This window comes from Dreissena polymorpha, chromosome 7 (assembly GCF_020536995.1).
Source record: "Dreissena polymorpha isolate Duluth1 chromosome 7, UMN_Dpol_1.0, whole genome shotgun sequence".
NCBI classification, from domain to species: Eukaryota; Metazoa; Mollusca; class Bivalvia; order Myida; family Dreissenidae; genus Dreissena; species Dreissena polymorpha.
In genome coordinates, this window is record NC_068361.1 from 76,891,203 (window position 1) to 76,916,908 (window position 25,706).

The 25,706-nt window shown below is 36.6% G+C and overlaps 2 protein-coding genes across 4 annotated transcripts in view; one reads left to right on the forward strand and one right to left on the reverse strand.

Annotated features, from left to right (window-relative positions):
* On the reverse strand, nt 1-20,353 carry LOC127837754 (RNA-binding protein RO60-like). Of its 3 annotated transcripts, none has more exons than XM_052365105.1 (8): nt 20,274-20,353; nt 15,964-16,512; nt 15,259-15,473; nt 11,070-11,251; nt 10,357-10,663; nt 6,973-7,218; nt 5,178-5,347; nt 1-4,020 (listed from the first exon to the last, which is right to left on the reverse strand). In XM_052365105.1, the coding sequence occupies exons 2-8, from the start codon at nt 16,478-16,480 to the stop codon at nt 3,885-3,887; spliced, it is 1,773 nt and encodes a 590-aa protein (XP_052221065.1). In that variant the 5' UTR covers nt 16,481-16,512; nt 20,274-20,353; the 3' UTR covers nt 1-3,884. The 3 variants fall into 3 exon arrangements, with proteins under 3 accessions (XP_052221065.1, XP_052221064.1, XP_052221063.1); XM_052365104.1 differs by lacking the exon at nt 20,274-20,353 and adding an exon at nt 20,099-20,173; XM_052365103.1 differs by lacking the exon at nt 20,274-20,353 and adding an exon at nt 18,259-18,410.
* The window catches only part of LOC127837757 (V-type proton ATPase subunit G 1-like), an 8,530-nt gene continuing 3,145 nt past the window's right edge, over nt 20,322-25,706 (forward strand). Inside the window, exon 1 of the mRNA XM_052365107.1 lies at nt 20,322-20,484. Within this exon, the coding sequence (XP_052221067.1) occupies nt 20,403-20,484 (82 nt within the window). The 5' untranslated portion in view covers nt 20,322-20,402. The remainder of the gene's footprint in view (nt 20,485-25,706) is intronic.

Sequence of the window (25,706 nt, forward strand, 5' to 3'; positions counted from 1 at the left end):
ACAATTTTACTATTTCAAGTCACTGTGGCCTTGACCTTTGACTTAGTGACCTGAAAATCAATAGGGGTCATCTGCCAGTCATGATCAATGTACCTATGAAGTTTCATGATCCTAGGCCTAAGCATTCTTGAGTTATCATCCGGAAACTGTTTAACTATTTCGAGTAACTTCGACCTTGACCTTTGACCTAGTGACCCGAAAATCAATAGGGGTCATCTGCCAGTCATGATCAATGTACCTATGAAGTTTCATGATCCTAGGCCTAAGCGTTCTTGAGTTATCATCTGGAAACCATCTGGTGGATGGACCGACGGACAGACCGACATGTGCAAAACAATATACTCCCTCTTCTTCGAAGGGGGGCATACCCCTCTTCTTCGAAGGATGGCATAATAAATATAAAATGTATTAAGCATACAAACTGAAATTGCATAATCAATACTTAAATTAAATGCATAATGATTCAAAATGTTGTATCATATCCCTGTCAATCAATAAAGATGAAAAATTGCAGTTCTACTACAATTAACAATGCACAAAAAATACCAGCATAATTTTGTGTAATGTAAGTATGTATTGGATAATATATTTTCATGCAAACTGTGTTGAATGTCTGAACCCTTTCCCACTCAGAGGTGAAGATGGCTATCTGAAAACAGCATAACATCAGAACAGCTACATGTATATGCAACGAGCAACCAGAACAGCCTGCAAGTACCTCTCAATCTGATCAGGTTTTATGCTGTTTGCTGCTCATCAGTATCTAAAGGTTGGAAATGAAGCCTTTAAAACTTGAATCTAGTAAGAAAGGTCTTTAATTAAATGTAACTTTCTAAGGGGCTACACATGCATCAAAATACGTTTCTAAGTGGTAATGGGTTAATACATGTATGTAAAAACTATCCATATTTATTACATATTACTCAACAAATAGCTTATTACCGGTACATGCAAACTTATACCGCTACATTTTATCAATTTTAAAAAATTTCTTAAATAATGTATCATATTTCTTAAGAAACAACTTCAGCAAATGGAAATGAATTTCTTTAATTGTGCACACACTATAAAACCATGATCCCACAACTGATGCAAATACAACTTTCAAAATCTGTATCATGAAATCACAAAACTGGTCATAAAGGCATCACATTGATAAAAATTGCCCAAACCAAAAATGAAAGACCTAGGAATTGTCTATGGAAAGGTTACGTGTATTGGTTACAAATCAATAAATACGAGTAAAAATATATCCCAACACTGCTTATATTGTACAAATCAATACAAATGTGGGGAATACAATTTTCATGTTGCAATACAGAACATGCATATATTAGTCAACAACTTAAACCAGCAACAGATATGAAACAAACATACAATAACAACGGTAAGGCAATATTACATTGCAAATAAACTGCACATTCACTGAGCAGAAGACATTCGCATTGCTAGCTTAATCAAAGAAAAATGACAAAAGCATGCCTGAAGAATTAGAAACAAGAGATTGCCAAGGAATGTGGTCCCCTACCGGTGAAACTCCACTATTTTCAGATTTATTTTTTATATATAGCAACCAGAATTCTTGACGTAGGAACAAAATGAAATGACGTGCATAATTTCCTTATTGCCATCAGCCCATGTTTCAAGTTTCATGACAAAATATGAAGAAGTTATCGCAGGATCCAGAAAAGTGTGACAGACTGACAGACAGAGCTCAAACCATAAGTCCCCTCTGGTTTCACCGGAAGGGGACAATAAGTGAAATGGACATCAATAGGGCGAGATAAGTTTGAATACCTTGTTATATGTAAATAGTCATTAGTTTTTTTAATGATAGTTATGAGTTTATGATTTCAATCAATGCCATGTTATCCAAATGCTTATGAACTAGGGGCTATTAATTTTGAGCAACTCAACCATATTATGCCCACTTAGTTATAACTGAAAACAATAATACCAGCCTATATTTTAGTAACACTACTGTTACCCAGTGATACACAATTCCAAGAACTGAATGACATGGTATGTTTTGCCTTTGGACGAAATTAAAAGTAAACCAATGTCAAAACACAAGAAAATCGAATTTCCAATCTCCTTTTTTTTACATAAAAAAGATGATTGACTTTAATGGGCATTCAACTTTACATTCAACCAGACTATACCAAAGCAAAATTCAGATTGTCAAAATTTCAAAACAATTGTAATGAATGACATGTAAAATCAATAAATAAACATATTCAATAACAATAAGTCAATAAGTGATATAACTGTTAACAATTTCATAAAACCTTTTATGGGTGGTCATTTGTAATAAAGACATCACTTTGTCACAATACAAAAATATTTCATTATTAAAATATGAACACATTTCTTCGCCGAATTACACATAGAAGTAAGTTTACACAGTAAATTACTTGTAATATTCGTAATCTAAAATGTTGCATCTAAATGCAAAACTTAAAACATCCAGATGTGTCACAGATAAGCAGATTGTGTCCCAAATGAAGCAAACAGTCCTTTTGCTTCAAAAAAGCATGATAGAAAGAAAGCAGACGGGCTAAATAAAAAACACATTTCCCGCCAATTTGTCATGGGTGTTTGTTTGCCACTGGCCCATATGTGACTTAATGGTAAAATTCTCGCTTTTAGTTGCTTTTCCGTGTCTTTCATGATACAAGTGGATAAATAAAGGTAACACAAAAGTCAATAGATTCCACTTAACTGCATATCAGACTCACCAAATCTCCAGTTTTAGACCGGCACGCTTACATGACAGCCAATGATCTCCAGTTTTAGACCAGCACACTTACGTGACAGCCAATGTCAATTTCACACCATACTTGCATGCTGTGTCTATTGACAGGCAATAGGTGTAATCTGCAGGCCAAACACATTGCAAACACGGGAGTCTTCAATAACAGAACAGGTTTAAGAGTAGAAAAAAAAGGCTTAAATTATGTATGTCTAAGCATTTAAAAAATATAAATCACATTGTTTGATAGTATATGATACACGTTTACAACAAATAAGACCAATATCTATCGCATAAAACGTAAAATAGATGAGAATATAACTTACTCCATCTATGAATACTAAGAACAAGAAACAGTCAGAGATGGGTGATGCTCCGCAAAGGTTTTTTTTGTCACAATATTGCACTATATATTCAAATAAAAGGAAACGTCTTGAGGGCACAGTAGTTGGGGGGACAAGAATTTTTTATAGAAAATTTCAAAGGGCCATAACTCTGTGAAAAATCATCTGACCAGAACCCACTGATTATATGCACATCTCCTCTTGGTAGTGAAGCTTCCCATAAGTTTCATTGAATTCCGGGCATTAGTTGCTGAGAAATAGCCCGGGAAAAAATTGTGCACGGACGGATGGACACACACACGAACAGACGCAGTGGCGACTATATGCTCCCCCCAAAATAAATTTTGGGAGAGAATAAAAATTAAACATTTGGTAGTTACCAATGGGATATTCAAGTGAACAGAATCTACTGTATGTCATGAATTTACTTCAGCCCAACAAGAAAAGTCTCAGTTTTTGTTTTGTTTTATTGCACGGTATAATGTAACATACAGTAGTTGAAAAACCATTTTCTAAAGCATGTCCACCTAACACCACAAATGATGATGCAACACTGATTTGTACCATCTCAAATCTTTTAAGGAAGGAATATCAGCCATAAATCAACATTGGGTGGTTAATCCTTTTACCTCTGTAAGGAATCGAATTTCAACATAAAAAACAACCAATTGGCTTAAATATAAGCCAATCATCGAAATTTTAGGATGTTTCTCTATCCTGTGTTCTATCCTTTCATGGGCTGAAATTTCCGGAAATCATCGAAAGTCCAGGAATTCTCTCTCTCTATCCTACAGTGTGTCTAGCTTTCCAGTGATAAACTGGTGTATAAGGGAGGGAACTGTTGCGTCGAAGCCCCCGATGTCCAACATACCGCTGGCCTGGGCAAAGTCTAGTTTCGGAGCTGCCAATCCACATAGAACCATTCTGGAATGGAGAGTAAAATAAGGGAAGCTCATTTTAAAATGTTCAATAAACTACCATGGGACATAAACAACCTTCATTTATAGAATATTCATAGATATTCACAATGATTCCCAAACTAAATCTGCTAAAGATAGTGTACACGTAATAACAATTAGACCCAAATTATTTTAATATTTCAGTCCACTGGGATTGTTTCAGGAATCGACATCAACATGTGTGGGTGACTAGGGGCTTAAAAGTCTCCTGTACATCTATAATCCATAGTGAGATATCTTAATTTAAATTTAGTCAGTTGAGACATGTGGAAATGGTTAGCTCCAGTTTTATTATTTTATGTTGACATACTGATAGTGACAAATCAATTGACAAGATAATTTAAATCCTTAATTTCTGTAAAATCACCCAAAATGTACGCTTTTCATACTTTGTATCTTGAATGTCTGTGTGTATAAGGGTAATTAATTCTTATTTTTTAATTCAGGATAATTTATTTTAAATCTTGTTTCTTATTGAAATAACGCCCCCCCCCCCCCTGTCAGTGTACGCTAACCATGATACTTTGTATCAGGCATGTTGGTGTGTATGACCCATAAAAATTTAAACTCCGGGTATTATAAATCCTTAATTACTGTTGAAGTCCCACTAGGGAGTATGACAGCCACCTGGCATCAGGAATGTTTGTGTGTTCCACATATCAAAATTCCAAACTCAGGGCCACTTAAATCCTTGTTTCCTGTGAAACCCCCGTAGTGTTCAATAGCAATACTTGGTATCAGGTATGTTCGTGTGTTCCACATATCAAAATTAATAACTCCTTTACTGTACGCTTATTGCCTTGGCGCAGTGGATACGGTGTCTGTCTAGCAATCTGGAGGTCACAGGTTCAACCCCTACGATGGATACGGTCTTCCAATCTCCCCTTAAGACACCTAGTACGTCTTCTACCCAGGAAACAGACTCGAGATCATTTTAATAAGCCTTAGGCTTTTGATTCAATCAGGCTTAAATACATAGGTTGAAACCAAAATAAACATGTAAATTTGTGGAATTGATATCCCCTGCTCAAAACATTTTTTTGACGGACGGACTGATTGACAAAGTCGATTCTATATCCCTCCACCTTTGACAGGGGATAACTTAATGAAAAACGGCCATACTTGGTGTCAGGCAAGTTCATCTGCTGTCTATACTCCAGCAGTTTGCTCGCAGGGGAGTCCTCCCCCAGAGTCTCTGCACCGTCAGACATCACCAGGAACACGTCATAGTGCTTCTTCTTCTCCAGGGCCCAGGTCACTGGTGCAGCAGGGTCACATGCCAGCGTCAGGTCCTAGAAACAGGGGAAACAGAAGCAGTTAATATTCAATTCACTCTCTGATAAAAATGCAGCTTCATGCATGCCCCTAAAATGTGGTCCATTATTTGCCTGTGCAGTCTGGATTTCGTTTAGAGGAGACTTCCTTTAACCCTTTGCATGCTGGGAAATTTGTCTTCTGCTAAAATGTCGTCTGCTGAATTTCGAAAATTACCATTTTCTTCGATTTTTTTCAAAGAATACTATCAGAATAGCAAACAGTTTAGATCCTGATGAGACGCCACGTTCTGTGGCGTCTCATCTGGATCCAAACTGTTTGCAAAAACGTGGCGTCTCATCAGGATCCAAACTGTTTGCAAAGGCCTTCAAAATTCGGTTCCCGCACTGAAAGGGTTAAAAGAAAAATTTCATAAAAGCAGAAAGTGACTTTCCTGATAGGCCTGTGTGGACAGCAGAGGAAAATCTGGGATGACATTCAATGCACATGCATTAAATCCCATTTTCCCAGCCCCAGAGTCATTAGTATTTTTGATGAAATGCATATGCATTTAATTAACAAAACAAGCGATGTGTTTGTGAAACACTATGTCCCCATATATATGACCTTTGACCTTGAAGGATGACCTTGACCTTGACCTTTCACCACTCAAAATATGCAGCTCCATGAGATACACATGCATGTCAAAATTAATGAGCGATTTTGACCCATATATTTGACCTTTGACCTTGAAGGATGACCTTGACCTTTCACCACTCAAAATGTGCAGCTCCATGAGATACACATGCATGCAAAATATCAAGTTGCTATCTTCAATATTGCAAAAGTTATGGCAAATGTTATAGTTGGGGCAAACAAACAAACCAACAAACGAACCAACAGACAGGGCAAAAACAATATTTCCTCCACTATAGTGGTGGGGGACATAAAAAGCTTTCCTTTTGGATTTGGTGCAATTTTTAAATGTATTTCAGTCATACCATGTGCGATACAGGCATCTGTTCTACTTGAATCTGAAGGAGGTAGGAAAACAGCCATACAAACAATGTTATGACCAAACAGCAAACAAAGTTTGTGGCCTGCAAAATGCTTAATGTATAGTACATCAGTGTTTTTTTCCCAACGTTTTTGAGATGGGCATTTATATTTGGAAAAATGATGTTGTTTTAAAATTTGAAGAAACAGTTGTTTTTTGTTTGCTAACGATTACTTTAAAACAGAGAATAAGTGTTTAAGCATTATATTTCTTAAGGTTAAACTCATACAGCTCAATAAAGAGATGAAATGAAATTAAGAATGTTGTGACTCAAATTTTTGTTTGGAAACTTTGATTGGGAAAAGTGCGACAACAAACTATAAAACTGTTAATGACCTTTGAGGCTTGAGGGAAAAAAGCACTGCTACATGAAACAAAAGTGTCACCTACAAAATCAAGCACAGGGGTGCGAGTTTTGACATTGTGAAAGGGGACAGGGGTGATGGGGATTTAAGGATTTGATTACAAATGAATCAATCCCCACACAAATCATGTGACTGGGACCAATCCTGCAGTCCTCAAACTTTGCTCAAACTTTAAGCAAAAAAAGTCACAATTACATGAACAATTAAAAGAAAGCTCAGAAGATAAAAGAATTAGGTTTACCGGCACGGCCCGGCTATAAATCTCCTCGATGATATTGTCAAGCTCACTTGGAAACTTCATGGGGGACAGCGTAGCGGTGAAGAAGCCTAGATCCACATTCCTTTCCTTGTTCTTCAAGATGGTTGCCATTAACGACATGACCTCCAGCGCAGAGATGGACGGAGTGCCTCGGATGCCTTTCTGGAACTCGCTGCCTGCTGTTTTCACTGCAAGCAGGTACGACTTGCCCGTAGTGGGAGTGTTCTTCTGTAATAAACAATTAAGTATTGTAATACGACAATGGGACTTAATGCATGCATAGTAAATGTCATCCGTCCCAGATTAGCCAAAGCAGTCCTGACAGGCTTATCAGGGACGCCACAACTGGATTTTCGCTTAGAAGAGACTTCCTTATAATAAACAAGAGCTGACAGTCACCATAGGATGACTTATGCCCCCCTATGAACGCTTGATAGAAGTTTTTTCGAAACCTAAACACAGATTTCGAAGGCCTTGTCCATATACACATGCATACCAAATATGAAGTTTATATCTCAAGGGACATAGAAGTTATGAGCATTTTTCAAAACCTAAAAACAGATTTCGAAAACCTTAACGCGGACCCTAAGTTCAACGTCAAGGTCACAGGGGTCAAAATTGTTGTGCGCATGGAAAGGCCTTGTCCATATAAACATGCATACCAAATATGAAGGTTACATCTCAAGGGACATAGAAATTATGAGCATTTTTTGAAACCTAAAGTAATGTGTGATGGAAAGAGGGACAGACAGTCCAATCACTATATGCCCTCCTACCGGGGGCATAAAAATTACATAAAGCAGACAGTGTCTTCCCTGATTAGCCTGTGTGTACCCTTTAAGCTAATCTGGGAGGACACTTTACGCACATGCATTTAGCCCAGATTCCCAGAACAAGGCTCATTCAAAAGGTATGATTTGCCCAGAGTTGGTGTGTTCTTCTGTATAAACAAATCATGATACAACCAATCACCACTTATATAAGCATTTTGTATCGTTTTAAGTTTCATTGAAAATCAAGTTGAATTGAAGAAGTTTCTTACAATAATGTAGTTTTAAAGGCTTCATTTCCAACACTAAGATATTGATGAGCAGCAATAAGCATAAAACCTGAACAGACTGAGAGGTACTCGCAGGCTATTCTGGTTGCTTGTTGAATAAAACCTTTTACACTGAGCTTCTGAATGCAAACGGGATTAATGGCTATAAAATATGACTTAAAGGGACTTGATTCACAGATTTTGGCATTGTATGAAATTCCCTATGAATTGCTTAGAATGGATAAATGCCAACATCAAAACTAACAAGCTCCAGTTAAATAACAAATATATAATTTAAGAAAGAACGAATGAAACAAGAAACCGTTGGAGACGGGTGATGCTCCCCAAAGGTTATTTTGTCACAATATTGCACTATATATTCAGATTAAAGGAAATGTCTTGAGGGGCATAACTTTGGACAAAATAATACGATGGATGGTTTAGCAACTTAAAAATTTCAAAGGGCCATAACTCTCTAAATAAATCATCTAACCAGAACCCACAAATAACATGCGCATCTCCTCAAAGTAGTTAAGCTTCCCATAAAGCTTCATTGAATTCCAGTCAGTAGTTGGGGGGACAAGAATTGCACTATATGTACAGTTTATAGAAAATTTCAAAGGGCCATAACTCTGTGAAAAATCATCCGACCATCACCGGCTGATAATATGCACATCTCCTGTTGGTAGTGAAGCTACCCATAAAGTTTCATTGAATTCTGTTCATTAATTGCTGAGAAATAGCCCTGACAAAAATTGTGCATGGACGGACGGACAGACGAAGCGGCGACTATATGCTCCCCCAAAATTTTTTGGGGGATCATAAAAAGTTTATGTCACCTGGGATTGAAACAGTGACCATTGGATTATAAAAGGCTACCAGCCTAAGCACTTGGACATGATCAAGGATATTACATTTTAAAGTGCATTTGATCCGTTATTAAATTGGTCCACATGTTGTCAAAATTTATTGTGGAAATAACAAAAACTCTCTAAAAATTAATAGGTTGTTTTGCTTTGTAATGTTTTATTAGTTTTTCAAACAATATTTCAAATCATGAATCTTCATGAACTAAAATGTATTTTCAGTATAAGTCGTCATCATTAGTGTCATTTCACTCCCTGATGCAGTGTTTTTTATCTTGATGAACACAAAATGAGGCAATTGTCATTTCAACAATCTGTTCACAAGTCTTTTTAATGCTATCATTTGTAGACATTTTGTTTCACTTTTTATTTTTTTTTATCTATTTTTTATTTTTAAATAGTTAATATTTTTCTTTTTATTTACACGATATTTTTCCTGTTTTCTAGAATTGGTGTCAACTTTCAAAACTAAATGCAAACAATATACATCACCGGAAATATAATCCTTTAAGCCAAAGGTTTAAACTGGGATTCAATTGCCTTATGGATACCCTTGTCTGGATATAGCAAACCTTATGTAAAACAAGGGCTGTTTGTAAAACATGCATGCCCCCCATAAGGGCTGTCCGTTGTACTTGCAGCCATTGTGTGAATACGACTTTTGTCACTGTGACCTTGACCTTTGACCTAGTGACCTGAAAATCAATAGGGGTCATCTGCAAGTCACGATCAATGTACCTATGAAGTGTCATGATCCTAGGCAAAAGCGTTCTTGAGTTATCATCCGAAAATCATTTTACTATTTCGGGTCACCGTGACCTTGACCTTTGACCTAGTGACCTCAAAATCAATAGGGGTCATCTGCGAGTCATGATCAATCTACCCATGAAGTTTCATGATCCTAGGCGTATGCGTTCTTGAGTTATCATCCGGAAACCATTTTACTATTTCGGGTCACCGTGACCTTGACCTTTGACCTAGTGACCTCAAAATCAATAGGGGTCATCTGCGAGTCATGATCAATCTACCCATGAAGTTTCATGATCCTAGGCGTATGCGTTCTTGAGTTATCATCCGGAAACCATTTTACTATTTCGGGTCACCGTGACCTTGACCTTTGACCTCAAAATCAATAGGGGTCATCTGCAAGTCATGATCAATGTACCTATGAATTTTCATGATCCTAGGCCCAAGCGTTCTTGAGATATTGTCTGACAATCACCTGGTGGACGGACGGACCGAGCGACCGACATGAGCAAAGCAATATACCCCCTCTTCTTCAAAGGGGGGCATAATTACCCAGGTTAGCTGAATGACCAAACCACAAACTGCCAATCACAAAATCATTAAATCAATTATTTAATAAACAAGATTTTTTTTAACTGGACAATAAAAACCATACAGACGGTGCCCCTGAAGGCCAAACTGTTCTTCTATTTGAAAAGTAACAGATGCACCCACCTCCACTGCGACCTTAAAAGCATCGTGAATTGCGTCATACAACTCGGGGTTATTAGCACGAGCCTTGGCAGTCATTCCAGCTTCTTCTTTCTTCTCCATAGTCCCTGCATCACCTTGACCTTCTTCCGTTTTCCTCCCTTTTCGCTTCTTTTTCTTTCCTTGGGATGGGGAAGAGGAGGAGACTGGCCCGTTATTGCTTGGGTTCTCACGTTTTCTTGATCCACCCTTACCATGATGGTAGGTTTTAACCTCACTGAACACATGTACATAATTGCGAATCGCGATGTAGATAAAGTAAGGGCTGATTCTGAAAACAGTGGAATTTTCGTGTTATTTTTTAAATCTTATTAATAAATTTGTTTTTACATGGAGAACAATATTATGATTGTTTATAAACCCAGAAAAAAAGAGAATAAGTCTAGCTTATGGGAATCACACAGAAAAACATGTAGTCAAGCAAATGATTAAACATACAAAAACTTAAATTATCTTTAATTCACAAAATGGTGAATATCTGCAAATAACTTTTCGTTAAAACAGAAAATACTCTAAATTAATAAATTTCTAGAAAATACTCTAAATTAATAAATTTCTTTCCATTAAGATACAAAGCAAAGAAAACTGAGTTTGAGAAAAAAGAAGAAGATCAAACTTGAAAAAATAATATTTTAAACCACAAATCAATAAAGGAAAAGTAAAACTTGAAGACCTACTTTTCTTTCTCAATGGCTTCACTATCCTTGAGTCTCTGCAACACTTTGTGGCAGATCTCTCTAACAATGGGGTCCTCCTGAGCTTTGCCGTCGGGAACCGTGAGGAACCCCCTACGGCTGAGTGCCGGGAGACTAGACAGCACCTCCCCTACGGGCATATTCAACAGCAGGCTGTTCCAGATCTGTGGTGGGAATAAAATGCAGGGGTTTTTCTAGCCATTTTGGGAAAATGAGTATGGTCAAATTGGGATTTTTTTATCAATAAAAGTGGCAAATTTGGGAATTATTTATCAACAAAAAGGACTAAAATTAAGTTATATATTTTGTAGGATGTTCAAAAAAAAAAGTTGAGATATATAGTCCAACAAGGCTTTTGTCAAGCAATATGGTCCCCTACCGGCGGCCCCACCATTTTCAGAAATTCCACCAATTTCAAAATTATTTTTTTTTTGGGGGGGGGGGTTGCCATAGCAACCACAATTTTTGAAGTAGAAACAAAATGAAATGACGTGCATGATGTCCATATTGCCATCTATCCATGTTGCAAGTTTCATGAAAAAAATATTAAGAACTTTTAAAGTTATCGCAGGATCCAGAAAACCACCATTTTCAGCAGTATTTCTAGTCTATTTGTTGCCATAGCAACCATAATTTTTGACGTAGGAACAAAAAGAAATGACGTGCATAATGTCCAAATTGCCATCTATCCATGTTTAAATTTTCATGAAAAAATGTTAAGAACTTTTGAAGTTATCGCAGGATCCAGAAAAGTGTGACAGACAGACTCACAGACAGACAGACGGACACACAGAGCGTAAACCATAAGTCCCCTCCGGTAAAACTGGTAGGGGACAATAAACAAAAGCCATAAGAGACTTCTTTCTTTAAAAAAAAAATAAAACTTTGTAAATGGCGATTTTTTAAAATAATTTTGGTTTGGAATTGGGTCCGTTTGCTTTGGGATCGGGTCCGTTTTACGGCCTTTTTTACAAAGCAGAAAACCTAAAATGTTGACATTTAAATTGTATGTTTTGGGTTTAAAAAAGAAAATGCTTCTATATGGCCTTTGCCCTACATGAAAAATGAAACTCCAAGCAAGACCAGTAAATAATTATCCAGTGCAGGACCAGCAGACTTGTGCTTATTTAACCCTTTATTTAACCACTTAGATACGTAATTAACCTTTTACCACTTAGATACGTATTTCACCTATTACCACTTATATACATACAATGTATTTAACCTTTTACCACTTAGATACGTATTTAACCTCTAACCACTTAGATACGTTTTTAACCCTTTACCACTTAGATATGTATTTAACCCTTTACCACTTAGATATGTATTTAACCCTTTACCACTTAGATACATATTTAACCTGTAACCACTTAGATATGTATTTAACCCTTTACCACTTAGATAGGTATTTATCCCTTTACCACTTAGATACATATTTAACCCTTTACCACTTAGATACATATTCAACCTTTTACCACTTAGATATGTATTTAACCTTTTACCACTTAGATACATATTTAACATTTTACCACTTAGATATGTATTTAACCTTTTACCACTTAGATACGTTTTTTGACGCATTTGTAGTCCCTTAGAAAGTGATATTTAATTAAAAACCTTTCTTACTAAAATCAAGTTGTAAAGGCTTCATTTCCAATCCTTTGTTACTGATGAGCAGCAAACAGCATAAAACCTGAACAGACTGCGAGTTACTTGCAGGCTGTTTTGGTTTTATGCTGGTTGCAAAAGCCATTTTCACTTCTTATGGGGGAAAGGGTTGAAACACTGTAGACATAATTTGAGCTTTGGTCTGGGAAAACTGGACTTAATGCATGAGCAACAAGAAATGTGTCCACAGGACACGGATGCCCCCAACTGTAACTTTGTCACTATATAAAAGTATAACTGTGTAAACGCTTGATAGAAGTTATTAGCTTTTTTTCAAATCCTAAACGCAGATTTCGAACCTAAACACGGACCCTAAGTTCAAGGTCAAGGTCACAGGGGTCAAAATTTGTGTGCGTATGGAAAGACCTTGTCCATATACACATGCATGCCAAATATGAAATTTCTATCAGAAGCGACATAGAAGTTATGAGCATTTTTCGAAATCTATACGCAAAGTGTGAAGGACAGACGGACGGACAGACGGACGGACAGACGAACGGACAGTCCGATCACTATATGCCCTCCTTTGGGGGCATAAAAATGTCTTAGAATATCAAAATAAATCAGAAAGCCACATAAACTAGTGAGCGGACAACATGCTTAATCCTTGAAATGCACTAAGTGACCCCGTGACCTAGTTTTTGACCCGGCATGACCCATATTTGAACTTGACCTAGATATTGTCTTGATACAACTTCTTACCAAGTTTAGTAAAGATCAGATGAAAACTACTTCAATTAGAGAGCGGACACCATGCTTAATCCTTTAAATGCACTAAGTGACCCAGTGACCTAGTTTTTGACACGGCATGACCCATATTCGAACTTGACCTAGATAATATCTTGATACAACTTCTGACTAAGTTTAGTAACGATCAGATGAAAACTACTTCAATTAGAGAGCGGACACCATGCTAAATCCTTGAAATGCACTAAGTGACCCCGTGACCTAGTTTTTGACCCGGCATGACCCATATTCGAACTTGACCTAGATATTGTCTGGATACAACTTCTGACCAAGTTTGGTAAAGATTGGATGAAAACTATTTGAATTAGAGAGCGGACACGAAGTGTGACCGACCGACCGACCAACCGACCGACCAACGGACAGTGCGAAAACTATATACCCCCTTTTCTTCGAAATGGGGGCATAAAAAGTGTCGCCCCATATAAGCCAGTGAAGTCCACACAGATGAATCCTGGACGGTGCCCTCGCTTTTATGGTATTGTTAAAGGAAGTCCCTTCTTAAAGACAATCCAGTTAAGGCGGAAAGTGTCACCCTTGCTTATCCTGCACAGACTTCACAGACTAATCTGGGACAACGCTTAATGCACATGCAATAAGCCTGTATCCCACAGTGAGGCTCAAATCATATCAACAGTCATCAAAACAAGCACAAGCCCACATTTGTCTACACTTGTAAATTTTTATCTGGTTTGCCCAGAATTACCGGTTTTCAAATATGCTGACTTTAAGGATCTTTTTTGTTTTAAACAATAATACATGTACATGTGTAAGAATTCAAGCTTTCTTGGTCAAACACTTATGTCAATGACAGTGTCAAGACAGTGCTAGTTCAGGTATTAACATCATAGGCAAAACTCAAAAAAATAAAATAAATCAAACATGACTTGCCATGCCTTTTTCAGCCGTATCTACTGGTCTGTTAAACGGATCCATTCCAATAGCAAAATGGTGAAAAAAAATTGAAACAAAAATCCTCATTTGATTTTTTTTAAGAAGTCTAATGATTATAATATAACAGTTTTGTTTCAATAACATCTAACTAAGTATATAACAATAATTTACATGATTTTGTGATAATAACTTGAATTATTATAAAGAGTTACATTAAATTAGTGTTTTTTTAACCCTTACAATGCGGGAACCGAGTTTTGAAGGTCTTTGCAAACAGTTTGGATCCAGATGAGACGCCACAGAACGTGGCGTCTCATCTGGATCCAAACTGTTTGCTATTGAGTATTCTGATAGTAATTTTTGAAAAAAAATCGAAGTAATGCTAATTGTAGAAATTCAGCAGACGACATTTTAGCAGACGATAAATTTCCCAGCATGCAAAGGGTTAATAAGAGGACTTTTCCAAAAATAAAAAGAAGCAAATACCCAAAATGAGCACAGGGCCCTCGTTTTGCACTTTTTACCGCCCAATATAGGCTGCTTCCCCCATGAAAAAAGTATACTTTTTCCCCCCTTTTCAGCCAAAAATTCCCCCTCTAAAATACGATTTAAAAAAAAAATTATTTTTTACTTTTATACCTATGCTAGTATAATACTACAAACCTTTGATTAAATGTATATTTATGTAAATCACATTTAAATATAGCAATATTAGGTGTTTAATGGTTGGTGAAAAGATATTCTAAAATTCCCCAAAACCACGCGAAATTCCCCCTCATTATGGATGTGAGTGGCTTCCCCTGCCCTGGTGGCAAGAGAGGGCCCTGGGAAAGAAAAAGTCTGCTTGCAAAAACAGCAATAAAACCTCTTTGGAACAGAGCAAGGACACCGGGATGTGTTCCTTATGGAGTTCCATCTCTTCCAACTTCATGGCCGCAGCGAACCCGTCCTCCGTGTGACGGACGAAATCAACAGCCTCAAAGTATGTGATAAGTTTCTGGATATCTGCTGAGGGTTCTTTGTAGGCCTCGGTGGCTGACTTGAGGCCCTTGCAAACAACCTTTATGATGAAGGCTATACCTTAAACAAGCAGAGAAGGTCACTTTAAATACATGAGCCTCGGTCTGGGAAAAAGAGCTTAATGAACGTGCATAGTGTTGTCCCGGAATAGCCTGTGAGTCCTCACAGGCTAATCTGGGACAACACTTTGTGCCTTCATTCCTTCATTAAGCGAACATTTCATAAGAGCAGAAACTGTGGTCCCTCAGTAGCCTGTGCAGACTTCACATTTAATAAATGTTCAGTGACTAATTTGATTACCGATGTGGAAATGAACAATTATTCCATATAGAATATTGTCAGGATTTTAATGTGAATGAACACATTTATTATTTTATAAAGTTATAAGCATCCAATTGCCGTTTCATGTTGCCTCAATAAATAATGGCACATAATCAATCTACAATGAACCTAGTGGCATCAACCAAATTAATGCAGAAATTATTACTTCAAAGACCCATAATCGACTTTAGGATACCCTCCCTAATGTATGGTTTCCTGTCAGACTTACTTTCATTTGCCGGCTTCACGTGACAAAGTCTGAACACATCTTTGTGGCTCCAGTTGCCAACATTCTTGTATCGAGTCACAAACTCTGCCACCTGCATTGGATCCTTAGAGTTATACCAGTTCGAAACGGTGGATCGTAATCCACGACCAATGCCCTTGGTGAGCTGCGAACAAGTCTTAACTTGTTTTAGCCATTTGAATAACTCTACTGGTGTCTCGCAAACAATTTCCACAAGTGCATATGCAGCTTTCTTTACTGCCATGTCATTGTTCGAGTGACAAGCATTGGCTAAAAACATCAACATCGGGTCTAACTTAAGAAACAATTTCTCGCTGTGGACCTTTTTTATGCATTCTACGGCTTCTAAACCTCTGCCCTTATTTATCATCTGGGTCATGGCATTCCCAACATACTGAAAGTGCTTGTTTTTGCCTGGCAGAAAAAAGCTTTTATCCGTTCCTGTTTTAAGGAACCGTATAAGACGCTCTTTGCTGTTGGATATGTGTTCGTTGGCCATCGTTGCTGAGATCTGCTATGCTCTTACACCAACTGAAAAGATACATTTTTCAAACATAATAATAACAACAACAATAACTAAAATAATAAATTATGTATCTCATAAATGTTAACTTGTATGGTGTTTAATCTACATTGATTAAAAACATTTTGGAGGTATAATGTTAACATGCTAAACTAAACAGCTATGTTTCTAAAGTAAATAGGAAAAGGGTGCTGAGCTCAAACTCATGACTGCTGGAAGTCTAGCCTCAAGCTCAATAAACTGATCTAAGTGGGTGTACAGTTCTAACCACTCCACACTACATTCCTTCACCCTTTAAAGCTTTTCTATAGGCCACACCCTACGCCCTACTCAAAAGCCTTTTATTTCTTATACCTTTAAGGATATTATTAGTGTAACAGTATGCCTGAGTGAAGCAGGGCTGACTAAGCTAAACAGACCTTTTCCAAGGACTTCTCAGCACAGGGATGCAGGGGACAAAAATAATTACATTAAAGTAATAAATAAGTCGTGTCTTGCAATTTTCACTCTTCATACGAACACATGCACGAGTCCTTCAAATATATGTGTGAACTAAATATTGCAAGGGGTTGATATGACTTTAAAGTTTCTGAAAAGTCAATACACTACAGTTATATCATACCGCAGAAAGCATGCAAATATTAGAGGTCATGTCATTCTTCCTCCAGGAAAGAATTGGCTTTTATATTTGATTGCTTATTTAAAATGTCATGGTAGCGCAGAGAATCCTGAGGTCTTTCTTTTATGATAAAACAAGAATTTGAAGAAATGTGTTTGTCAGAAACACTGTCTTTTTTTTGGACCTTTGACCTTGAAGGATGACCTTGACCGTCCACTACTCAAAATGTGCAGCTCCATGAGATACACATGCATGCCAAATATGAAGTTGCTATCTTCAATATTGCAAAGGTTATGGTACATGTAAATGTTAAAGTTTGACCAAACCAACAGACAGGGCAAAAACAATATGTCCCCCACTATAGTGGTGGGGGACATACAAAATTGGTAATGCATTTTTTTTAAAGTGCAAAATTGTCCTCTTTATAAAAATGAGTCCTATACGCTGTGAATTCAGCTGCCTGAAAGTTGATTGGCTGATATTATTTCCAAAAACAATGTGATTGACAGCGTGCAGCATGTCTTTGATTTTGGGCAAGTGTGGTTATTGTTTTTTGCAATACACAAGTCTGAATGTGATGTACAATGAATTCAAACTGGATTTAGTTATGAATTTCAGATCATGCAGAAAATCAAAATGCCTGTATAAGAAAACGCTTGAGTAGTACTTTTCGGAATAGATATGCTTTTAGACAAGGAATTTAATTCAATGAAAAAGAGATTTGTTTCACTTCTGAAGACAACTGCTATTGTTAATTCCCTTGTTTTCTTGCGTTTGCATTTTATGGAATTTTTGTTCACTGGCATGTCCCTAGCCTGCATATTAAAACAGTAACGCCTAGTTAGTTTAAACCTATTTTTTTGTCTTTTGGGGAGATCTAAAGAACGTTCTGACAGTGCGGATCAAACCCGTGACCTCCTGGTCGCTAGGTGGTTAGTTGCAATAATCCAACTCCCAGCTATTGACCCTCCGGGTCGCTAGGAGTTGCAACTGTTTCAGCATATTTCATGTAAAGTCTCAGATTCTGGGTGGTACTTTAATCACTAATATTAGCAACATAAACTATTTTCTGGCATAAATAAACACAAACAGTTTGTATATTTATATCACTAATGCGCAAATTAAATCAACTTACATGATGTGGTTTGCTCACACAACAATGATATTAATCCAGAGTTTAAAACACGTAAACGGTTCATGAAAATGTGTAAGTTTTTGCAATGAAAAAAGCCCAGTATTCCGGATTAAAAAATACGCTATGGATTATCTCCGGAATCCCCCACGAGATAGATCTCTTCAGGGGACAAAAATATTCATAAACTGCACTCGTCCTGCAGGACGAGTGCATTAAAATTTTCACTTGTCCTGCAAACACACGCACTCGTCCTTCAAATATGTGTGAAATAAAGATTGCAAAGGGCTGATATGACTTAAATAATTTCCTAAAGTATATCACTGCTAAGCAGTGAAATAAGTTACTTAATTTATGAGGAACACAAAATAAATATTTTTTTCTAATGCTCGCGTGCTTTCCGTTTCAGACGTTTAAAAAATCGCCCCCGTCCCCTTTTAAGAACGCTCTTATGTCAGACATTTTTCAAACGAAATTCAGACTGGTTTAAATCTGGTTTAAAACCGTTCTTCGCGCTTAAATAATTCTTTAAAGTCAATACTAACAGTGACTGCAGTCGCATGGTTCCCTGTCAACATGTACGCGCAAAGCTTACACCAAAAAGCCAATATTTAATCGGGACACAAGTCTCGCATAACAACGCGCACCTGCTGTATGAAATTTACAATTACAATTTCCGGTTCATTCGCATTCTACTTTCGGAATAAATATGCTTTTAGAAAATGATTTTATTAAATGAAAAATAGTCTTACTGGTCAGAAAATTCATTTTTTAACATCAGCTTTTTTCACTCGTCCTGTAGGACGAGAGCTTTAGGGAAATTCACTTGTCCTTTCAAGATTTCACTCGTCAATACGAGCGGACGAGTGGAATTTTTGTCCCCTGCTCTTGTCTAATCAACAAATCGTTATACACCTCCGAACGATATATTGAATCTTCAATTCAAAACTTTGGCTATCGGTTTGATAACATTTTTTTATTCAACTCTTTGTTTTGAGCATTTATCCACAAATAACACGCATATTGATATTGATGGTAACAGGTATTGTGTTCGTTACGCTGTTTTAGGTTGATTGAATTGGATTTTATGGACAAACTTGAGACTTATTCTTTTTACATTGAATTTAATCAGGAAGAACGCTGAGCTGTACGTTTGGACCCATAGAAGCTCAGAGCATTCAAGAAGAACAAGCAAATTCGTTGAATTGATATCCTCCGCCAATATGCTTCTGGACACAAAAGTGTTATATTGGACACTCAAAAAAGCATTTTTTCAAGATACAAAGGGCCATAACTCCGTTCTTAACAGATGGTGTACAATGCCATTTGGTGTGCATCATCGTCTTATCCATATATATATACTCATACCAAGTTTCAATGAAATCCGCCAAAGCACTTCCAAGATATGGCTCCGGACGGACAAACAATGCCAAAACAATATCCCTCCGCCTATGGCAGGGGATAACTAGCTAGGCGGACACCATAACCATTACACCACGCAGACTTTGTGCGTAGTTCTGCATTAAAGCTGTCAATCACTAACCAAGTATTTTGCTACTTAAGCAGCAACATATCATATTTTCATAACCAAAGCTTTTTTCCGATGCAATGTATAACGCTGTGTTTTATCCAATATTTTGTTCAGGCCCTATGCAAAGACAATAGACATGCACAGAAGCAAGATGTACGATTTTTTATAAACAATAACAATGGCATAAATGCCACAGCTTCTTATCTGTGAGTGAAATGGTGCTTGGCAAAGCACGTTATGATTAACGTTACTACTTTATACAACATCTTTTTGTTGTTACTTTATTTTTTTAATTAAATTGCAGTTAATTACAAAGTTATTTCAGGAATGCAGCATCTCACAGTCTCAAGCAACTTAACACAGGTGTACTACGTCATCAATATTTGTGTATTTACAACAGGCCGTGAGTTCGAATAAATGTTTAAAAGAAAAAAAGCTACATTTTTGTAAAATATAAACAAAACATAACACTGAAATATAAAACAACTTTGGGTGGATACGTGGTCTTTTGTGCATTGATTTAATTAAAGTACATATTATCCAGATCCGTTTCCGGTTTTATGGACTAGATTGTTGTATGTCTTTTCTCACATGATACTTCCGGTAAATTGTCAAAATGGCAAGTCAAACGACGGGAATTCAACAATTGTTAGCGGCCGAGAAAAAAGCTGCAGACAAGGTTGCCGAAGCTAGAAAACGTAAGACATTTAGCTATACGATATAATTTGATCAATCATCTGAACTGTCATGATTTTTATTATTTAATTTAAAAATAAACTCAAAAGTTACACTGTTTGAGTTTTTAAGTTTTTCAATTACACATTCTATATCAAATTGTATCATAAAGATAATTACTTAATCATTTCAATAGTCATTAAAAATTTCTATACAGTTAAAGTTGCAGTAATTATGTTACTGTCTTCAATATGCATTTGGTATAGTCAGTTTGACTTGGCGCAAATGAAGAGCTACCAAAATTGTGCCAAACTTGTTTCACCTTCCTTACACTAAGAGCTTGAAGGAACTTGGTCTTGTCACCTTGGAGTATAGACGTGATAGAGCTGATATGATACAAGTGTTCAAATCCATGCATAATATTGACAGTCTGAAATGGGACAGACTGTTCTCTCTTTCACAAAATGATTTGCGTGGTCATTCATTGAAACTCCAAACACCAAAGTGCAAGAAGAACATCAAATTAAATTCATTCTCAATTAGAGCTATTTCATTTTGGAACAGTCTGAGTGAAGAAACTATTTCTTCAAATAATGTGAACCTTTTCAAAAATCGACTGAACAAGGAAAATTGGAATGTTAAAAAATTTGTACCATCATGTTATGTGCACAATGAAATTAATTAGTTATATGGTGGACGCACCAGTTATCGAACAATTAAGAAATTACTTCAAAATTGAAACACTTAAATTAACAAAAACATTTTGTTTTAACTAATGACTAACAGTTCAATCATTTATTAACTTCTCTGTCAAGTTTGCCAGCAAATATCCTTCAAGAAATCATTACGATGATTCCCTAGTTATTGTCACCTCCAGCAGACAAAACAAAATGGCGGCCGATGAAAACATGACCCATTACCAGACAGTGCATAAATACTACTCCAGTATATACAAAGTCACATGACTATCACATGACACGGACTCCGCGAAAAAATCTGCATCTGCTACACTCAAAATTGCAAAGGGAAATATGCTTTTTGGTGTGTAAATGCACGTTTTGATAAAAGCATTCAAAAAGTAATAGCAAAAAACACATAAAAACGTGTAAATAACAATAAATGCATTAATTTAACCTGTATTCTGCGTATTTGTTTCCAGCTAAGTAGGCAAGTAGGTCATGGACTTCATGTATGACCATTTGTTTATCGATGTGACCTCATGTACACTTTTGAGCTTGTGCATACAGAACCAAAACAAAACGTTCGATAATAGGTGCTGTTCGATAACAGGTACTTCGACGATATATCAATTGTGAGAAACCTACAAAAAGACCTTTATAAGACATGCCAAGATAGCTGAAACGCTAAAATTATGGCCCTACGATCCAGGTATCCAGGTATAAATCATATATTTATGTAGCACCATTATTAGGGCTCTGGTTAGTCCATATAAATGTACTCCCAGAGCATTTGACAATTTTGCTAGGGCGGCTCTGGGAGTACAAATGAACCCCTTCATAAACACAATTGCAGTTTTGCTCACAGATTTTGTGCGCATCACTTAACAGCAGGGGTGTAAAATTACGGTCGCCCGCTGGCATTGGCGACTTACTATTAGCCTCAGGCAAATTCAATTTTGAAACAATCGCCTGATCGGGTGACCGCATTTTCATCGACATAAAATCCCTTTCTATGAATAAATCCTGTTCAATCCCATTTTTCGCACCTTCTCGGTGTTTTCACGCATAGAGCAACAAGCATAATGCCCGAATGCTCAACACCCTGGAATTGTAACAGTCTCACATCATTAGCTTATAGCACATACTTCTCATGGAAACATCTTATCACTTTGGCATTAGGAATCAAGTTATGTACTTTTTCCCTTACACGCAAAATACATGCGTTGTTTGTAATTTCACATCAGCTAATTTCACGTCATTATGTGTCTTGTGTGTAGAAGAAATTGGATACGCTTTTGGGACTTAACATTGTTACCTGTTCGTATAACCCATAATTGCCATTCGAAATTTATTTAACTAAATGAGTTTGATAATTTAACGTAGATGTAATTCATTTAAATGGGTAAGCCAATAGATATGTTTTAATAAATTATATTAAACAATTTACAAATGATGTGCTTTACATGTACATCGCAAGCTATATCGCGATCATGATCCATGGATCTGCAGTGTAGTTAAGTAAACAACTGATTGCTTAAAACATAGAATCATAATCATTTTACTGTAAAAAATTCGGGGCAACCGCAACATAAATAAGTATGGGCAACCTAATTTTTTACTCTGGTGGCCCTGCAGGGCGACTTGCTTTTAGCAGAATTGTACACCCCTGAACATACGTCGTTCGTTACCAATTAATGAAACGATGAATACACTTCACAAACACATTATATTTACCTGAATGGCAGCCTAAGGACTTTATCCTTTGCATGCAACCTAAAAAACACGACGATATTTCAACACACTATTCTCGTTGACATTTTCATTTTGAAATTTCGAAGAGTGCAAATATTCATCGACTGTTCGACATCGTTATTGACTGAGGCTAATCAAATATCAAGATGTGCCAAAGATTGGTGTACTGCGACCTAACTGATAGCAACACTTAGTTTGCAACATTACAACAGTTCCCAAAATGGCAGGGGTGGCGAAATCAAATGTCCCAGTTGCCCGAGTCGTACATTTGCTTGTCTGGGCAACTGATTTTTTTCAATTAAGTTGTCCGTGGACAACCAGTCGGGTCGAGGAATACAAAAAAAAACATTGTATTAAAGCCGTTATTAAGATTTACAAAACCGGATGTTGACACGCGATTACATTGTCAGTGCTATTTGCGGATCAATCAAGCTCAAATACGGGCACTCTCCTGCGCAGTGATCTCCCTTATTCTATAAGTGACCGGGGCATGCTGCATTTTCAACATTCGGCCAGACTGTTAGACAGTGTACAGGCTAGATTGCTCGTTCATTCCGTATCTAAATATTGAAAGTTTGTCTTAATTTTAAAATGCATTAGTAATACCAAATGTTCGCTAAATTCAAGCATTATTTTTTTTTCATGTTTTAATTCATAAAAATTTGAGCATAGCCGGATAGTTACGTTGCATATGGCAATGGTTGTCATTCAAATTCGGAAGTGTTTGTCGGATTACACATTTGCTTATGCTCATTTGAGAATAAACAAAACGTTTACAGTTGTGTGTAATTAATTCAACGAGTCTTTGTTAAAACGCTTAAAGTGATGAAAAAATGTTTTGACAATGTTACGCATGAAGTGCACAATTTCAACGATGATTACACCGTTGCCATCATCAGTTTTAAGTAACTGGCCACGATTTTATCGTGGAGGTGTACACCGTAGGATCTGATTATAATGGTACACGTGTAGGTTAAACAATAAATGCGTTTATAATTTATATAAACATTAACGGACAAGTGTAGTTCAGCAGCGGACAAGTTAAATTTCCTAAATGGTTGTCCGTGGACAAGTATAGTTTTTTGAAATTTCGCCACCCCTGAATGGTGGTTATAGCGTGGGAAAACATAACAAAGTAAATAAAAAGCAATTATTTCTTGCGTTAATGGTAGCATTTGTATGAGTTTTTGCTTAAGACGGTTTAACGTTGAAAAGTTTTTGAAGTATCAGTGTTTCTTAGCCTTTGCAGTGGTGATAACATTTTGAACCTTTGGACAATAGATGGGGCATAGCCATTCTCAACAAAAAAAGCTGAGAGTTGAATTATTGCAACCAGGCTCTGGTCAACTATATTAAGGGACATTTTACTTTGTTTTTACCAAGAATTCTCATGGTATTAAATTAATTATTATTTGCATCCAAACAACAGCTTTTTATATCGATTAAGAGATTGAATAGACTAGCCTATGCGAATTTACTATTGAGAGCTTTATTAGCTCTACTGGCCATAGGCAAGAAGAGCTTAAGGGATGGCATGGTGTCTGTCTGTCTGTGTGTGTGTGTGTGCGTGCGTTAGACTTTCTCTTGTTTATCCGATAAAGTCCACATTTTTCATCCGATTCTTTTCAAACTTGTTAAGTGACTGTGTGTTTATATTAATGATGACTTGAACCCTATCGAAAATGGGTTACATCAGAGTAAAAAGTCCAGAATTATATCCCCTTGAATTTGAGAAAATTGTGAAATAAGGCTTGTTTATGCAATTAAGTCCACAGTTTTCATCCAATCATTTCCCAACTTGCACAGTGTCTTTATCAGAATGATGAGTCAAACCCTATTGAAAATGAGCAATATCGGAGTTATAAGTCCAGAATTATCTCGCCTTGAATTTGAGAAAAAAATTAAAATCTTTAACATTTTGCCATAACTTTTGCAATATTGAAGATAGCAACTTCATATTTGGCATGCATGTGTTTTTCATGGAGCTGCACATTTTGAGTGGTGAAAGGTCAAGGTCATCATTCAAGGTCAAAGGTAAAAACAAATCAAATCAAAGCGGCGCAGAAGGGGACATAGTGTTTCAGACAAACACATTTCTTGTTTGTTTACATATAAAGTTCTATCCTTTTGAAACTTCAACGGATGTTTTATATCATCAAGGACAAGAACCCCATTGAGAGTGAAGAAAATTTGTCCAACTTATTGTTGAAAAGGAGCCATTTGAAGTTTAAATTTTACGTTTCTTCTTGTTTATGCGATGAATTTCCTATTTTGGGTCTGTTTGTTTAAAACTTACTCAGATTGTTCATACTATCAAGGGCTTGAGCCCTATTGATTCCAGCCAGTAGAGCGATTCAGGCCGTCATGGGCCTCTTGTTCTTTAATTTTATTTTGATGGATGACTATAAATACTAAAATAGCCTGCAACACTGTATTCTTGCAGCGCTTAAGGAACAATTATTCACATGTAAATCCCATGTTTTTCTAGCCAATAAATAATTTAATATGCAAACATATTTGACTGAACTTCCTTTAGAATTACTCTTTTATAATGAAAACCCATACATGTTATCTGTAATCTTAATAAAAACAACAACACTTTCCCTCATTCCAATCTATAATCACATAAGGTACATGTACCTGCTTTGTAAATAGGATAGAGAGCCTTTAAATAAAATCAATCATGAATAAACAAAGATCTGACATTTCATGAAAAGCAGCAATCAATTTAGTTGAAAATATCATACAATGTTAAATTATTGGAATTTAAGACACAAAAATAAATAAATACATTTAACATGTTTTTTTTCAAA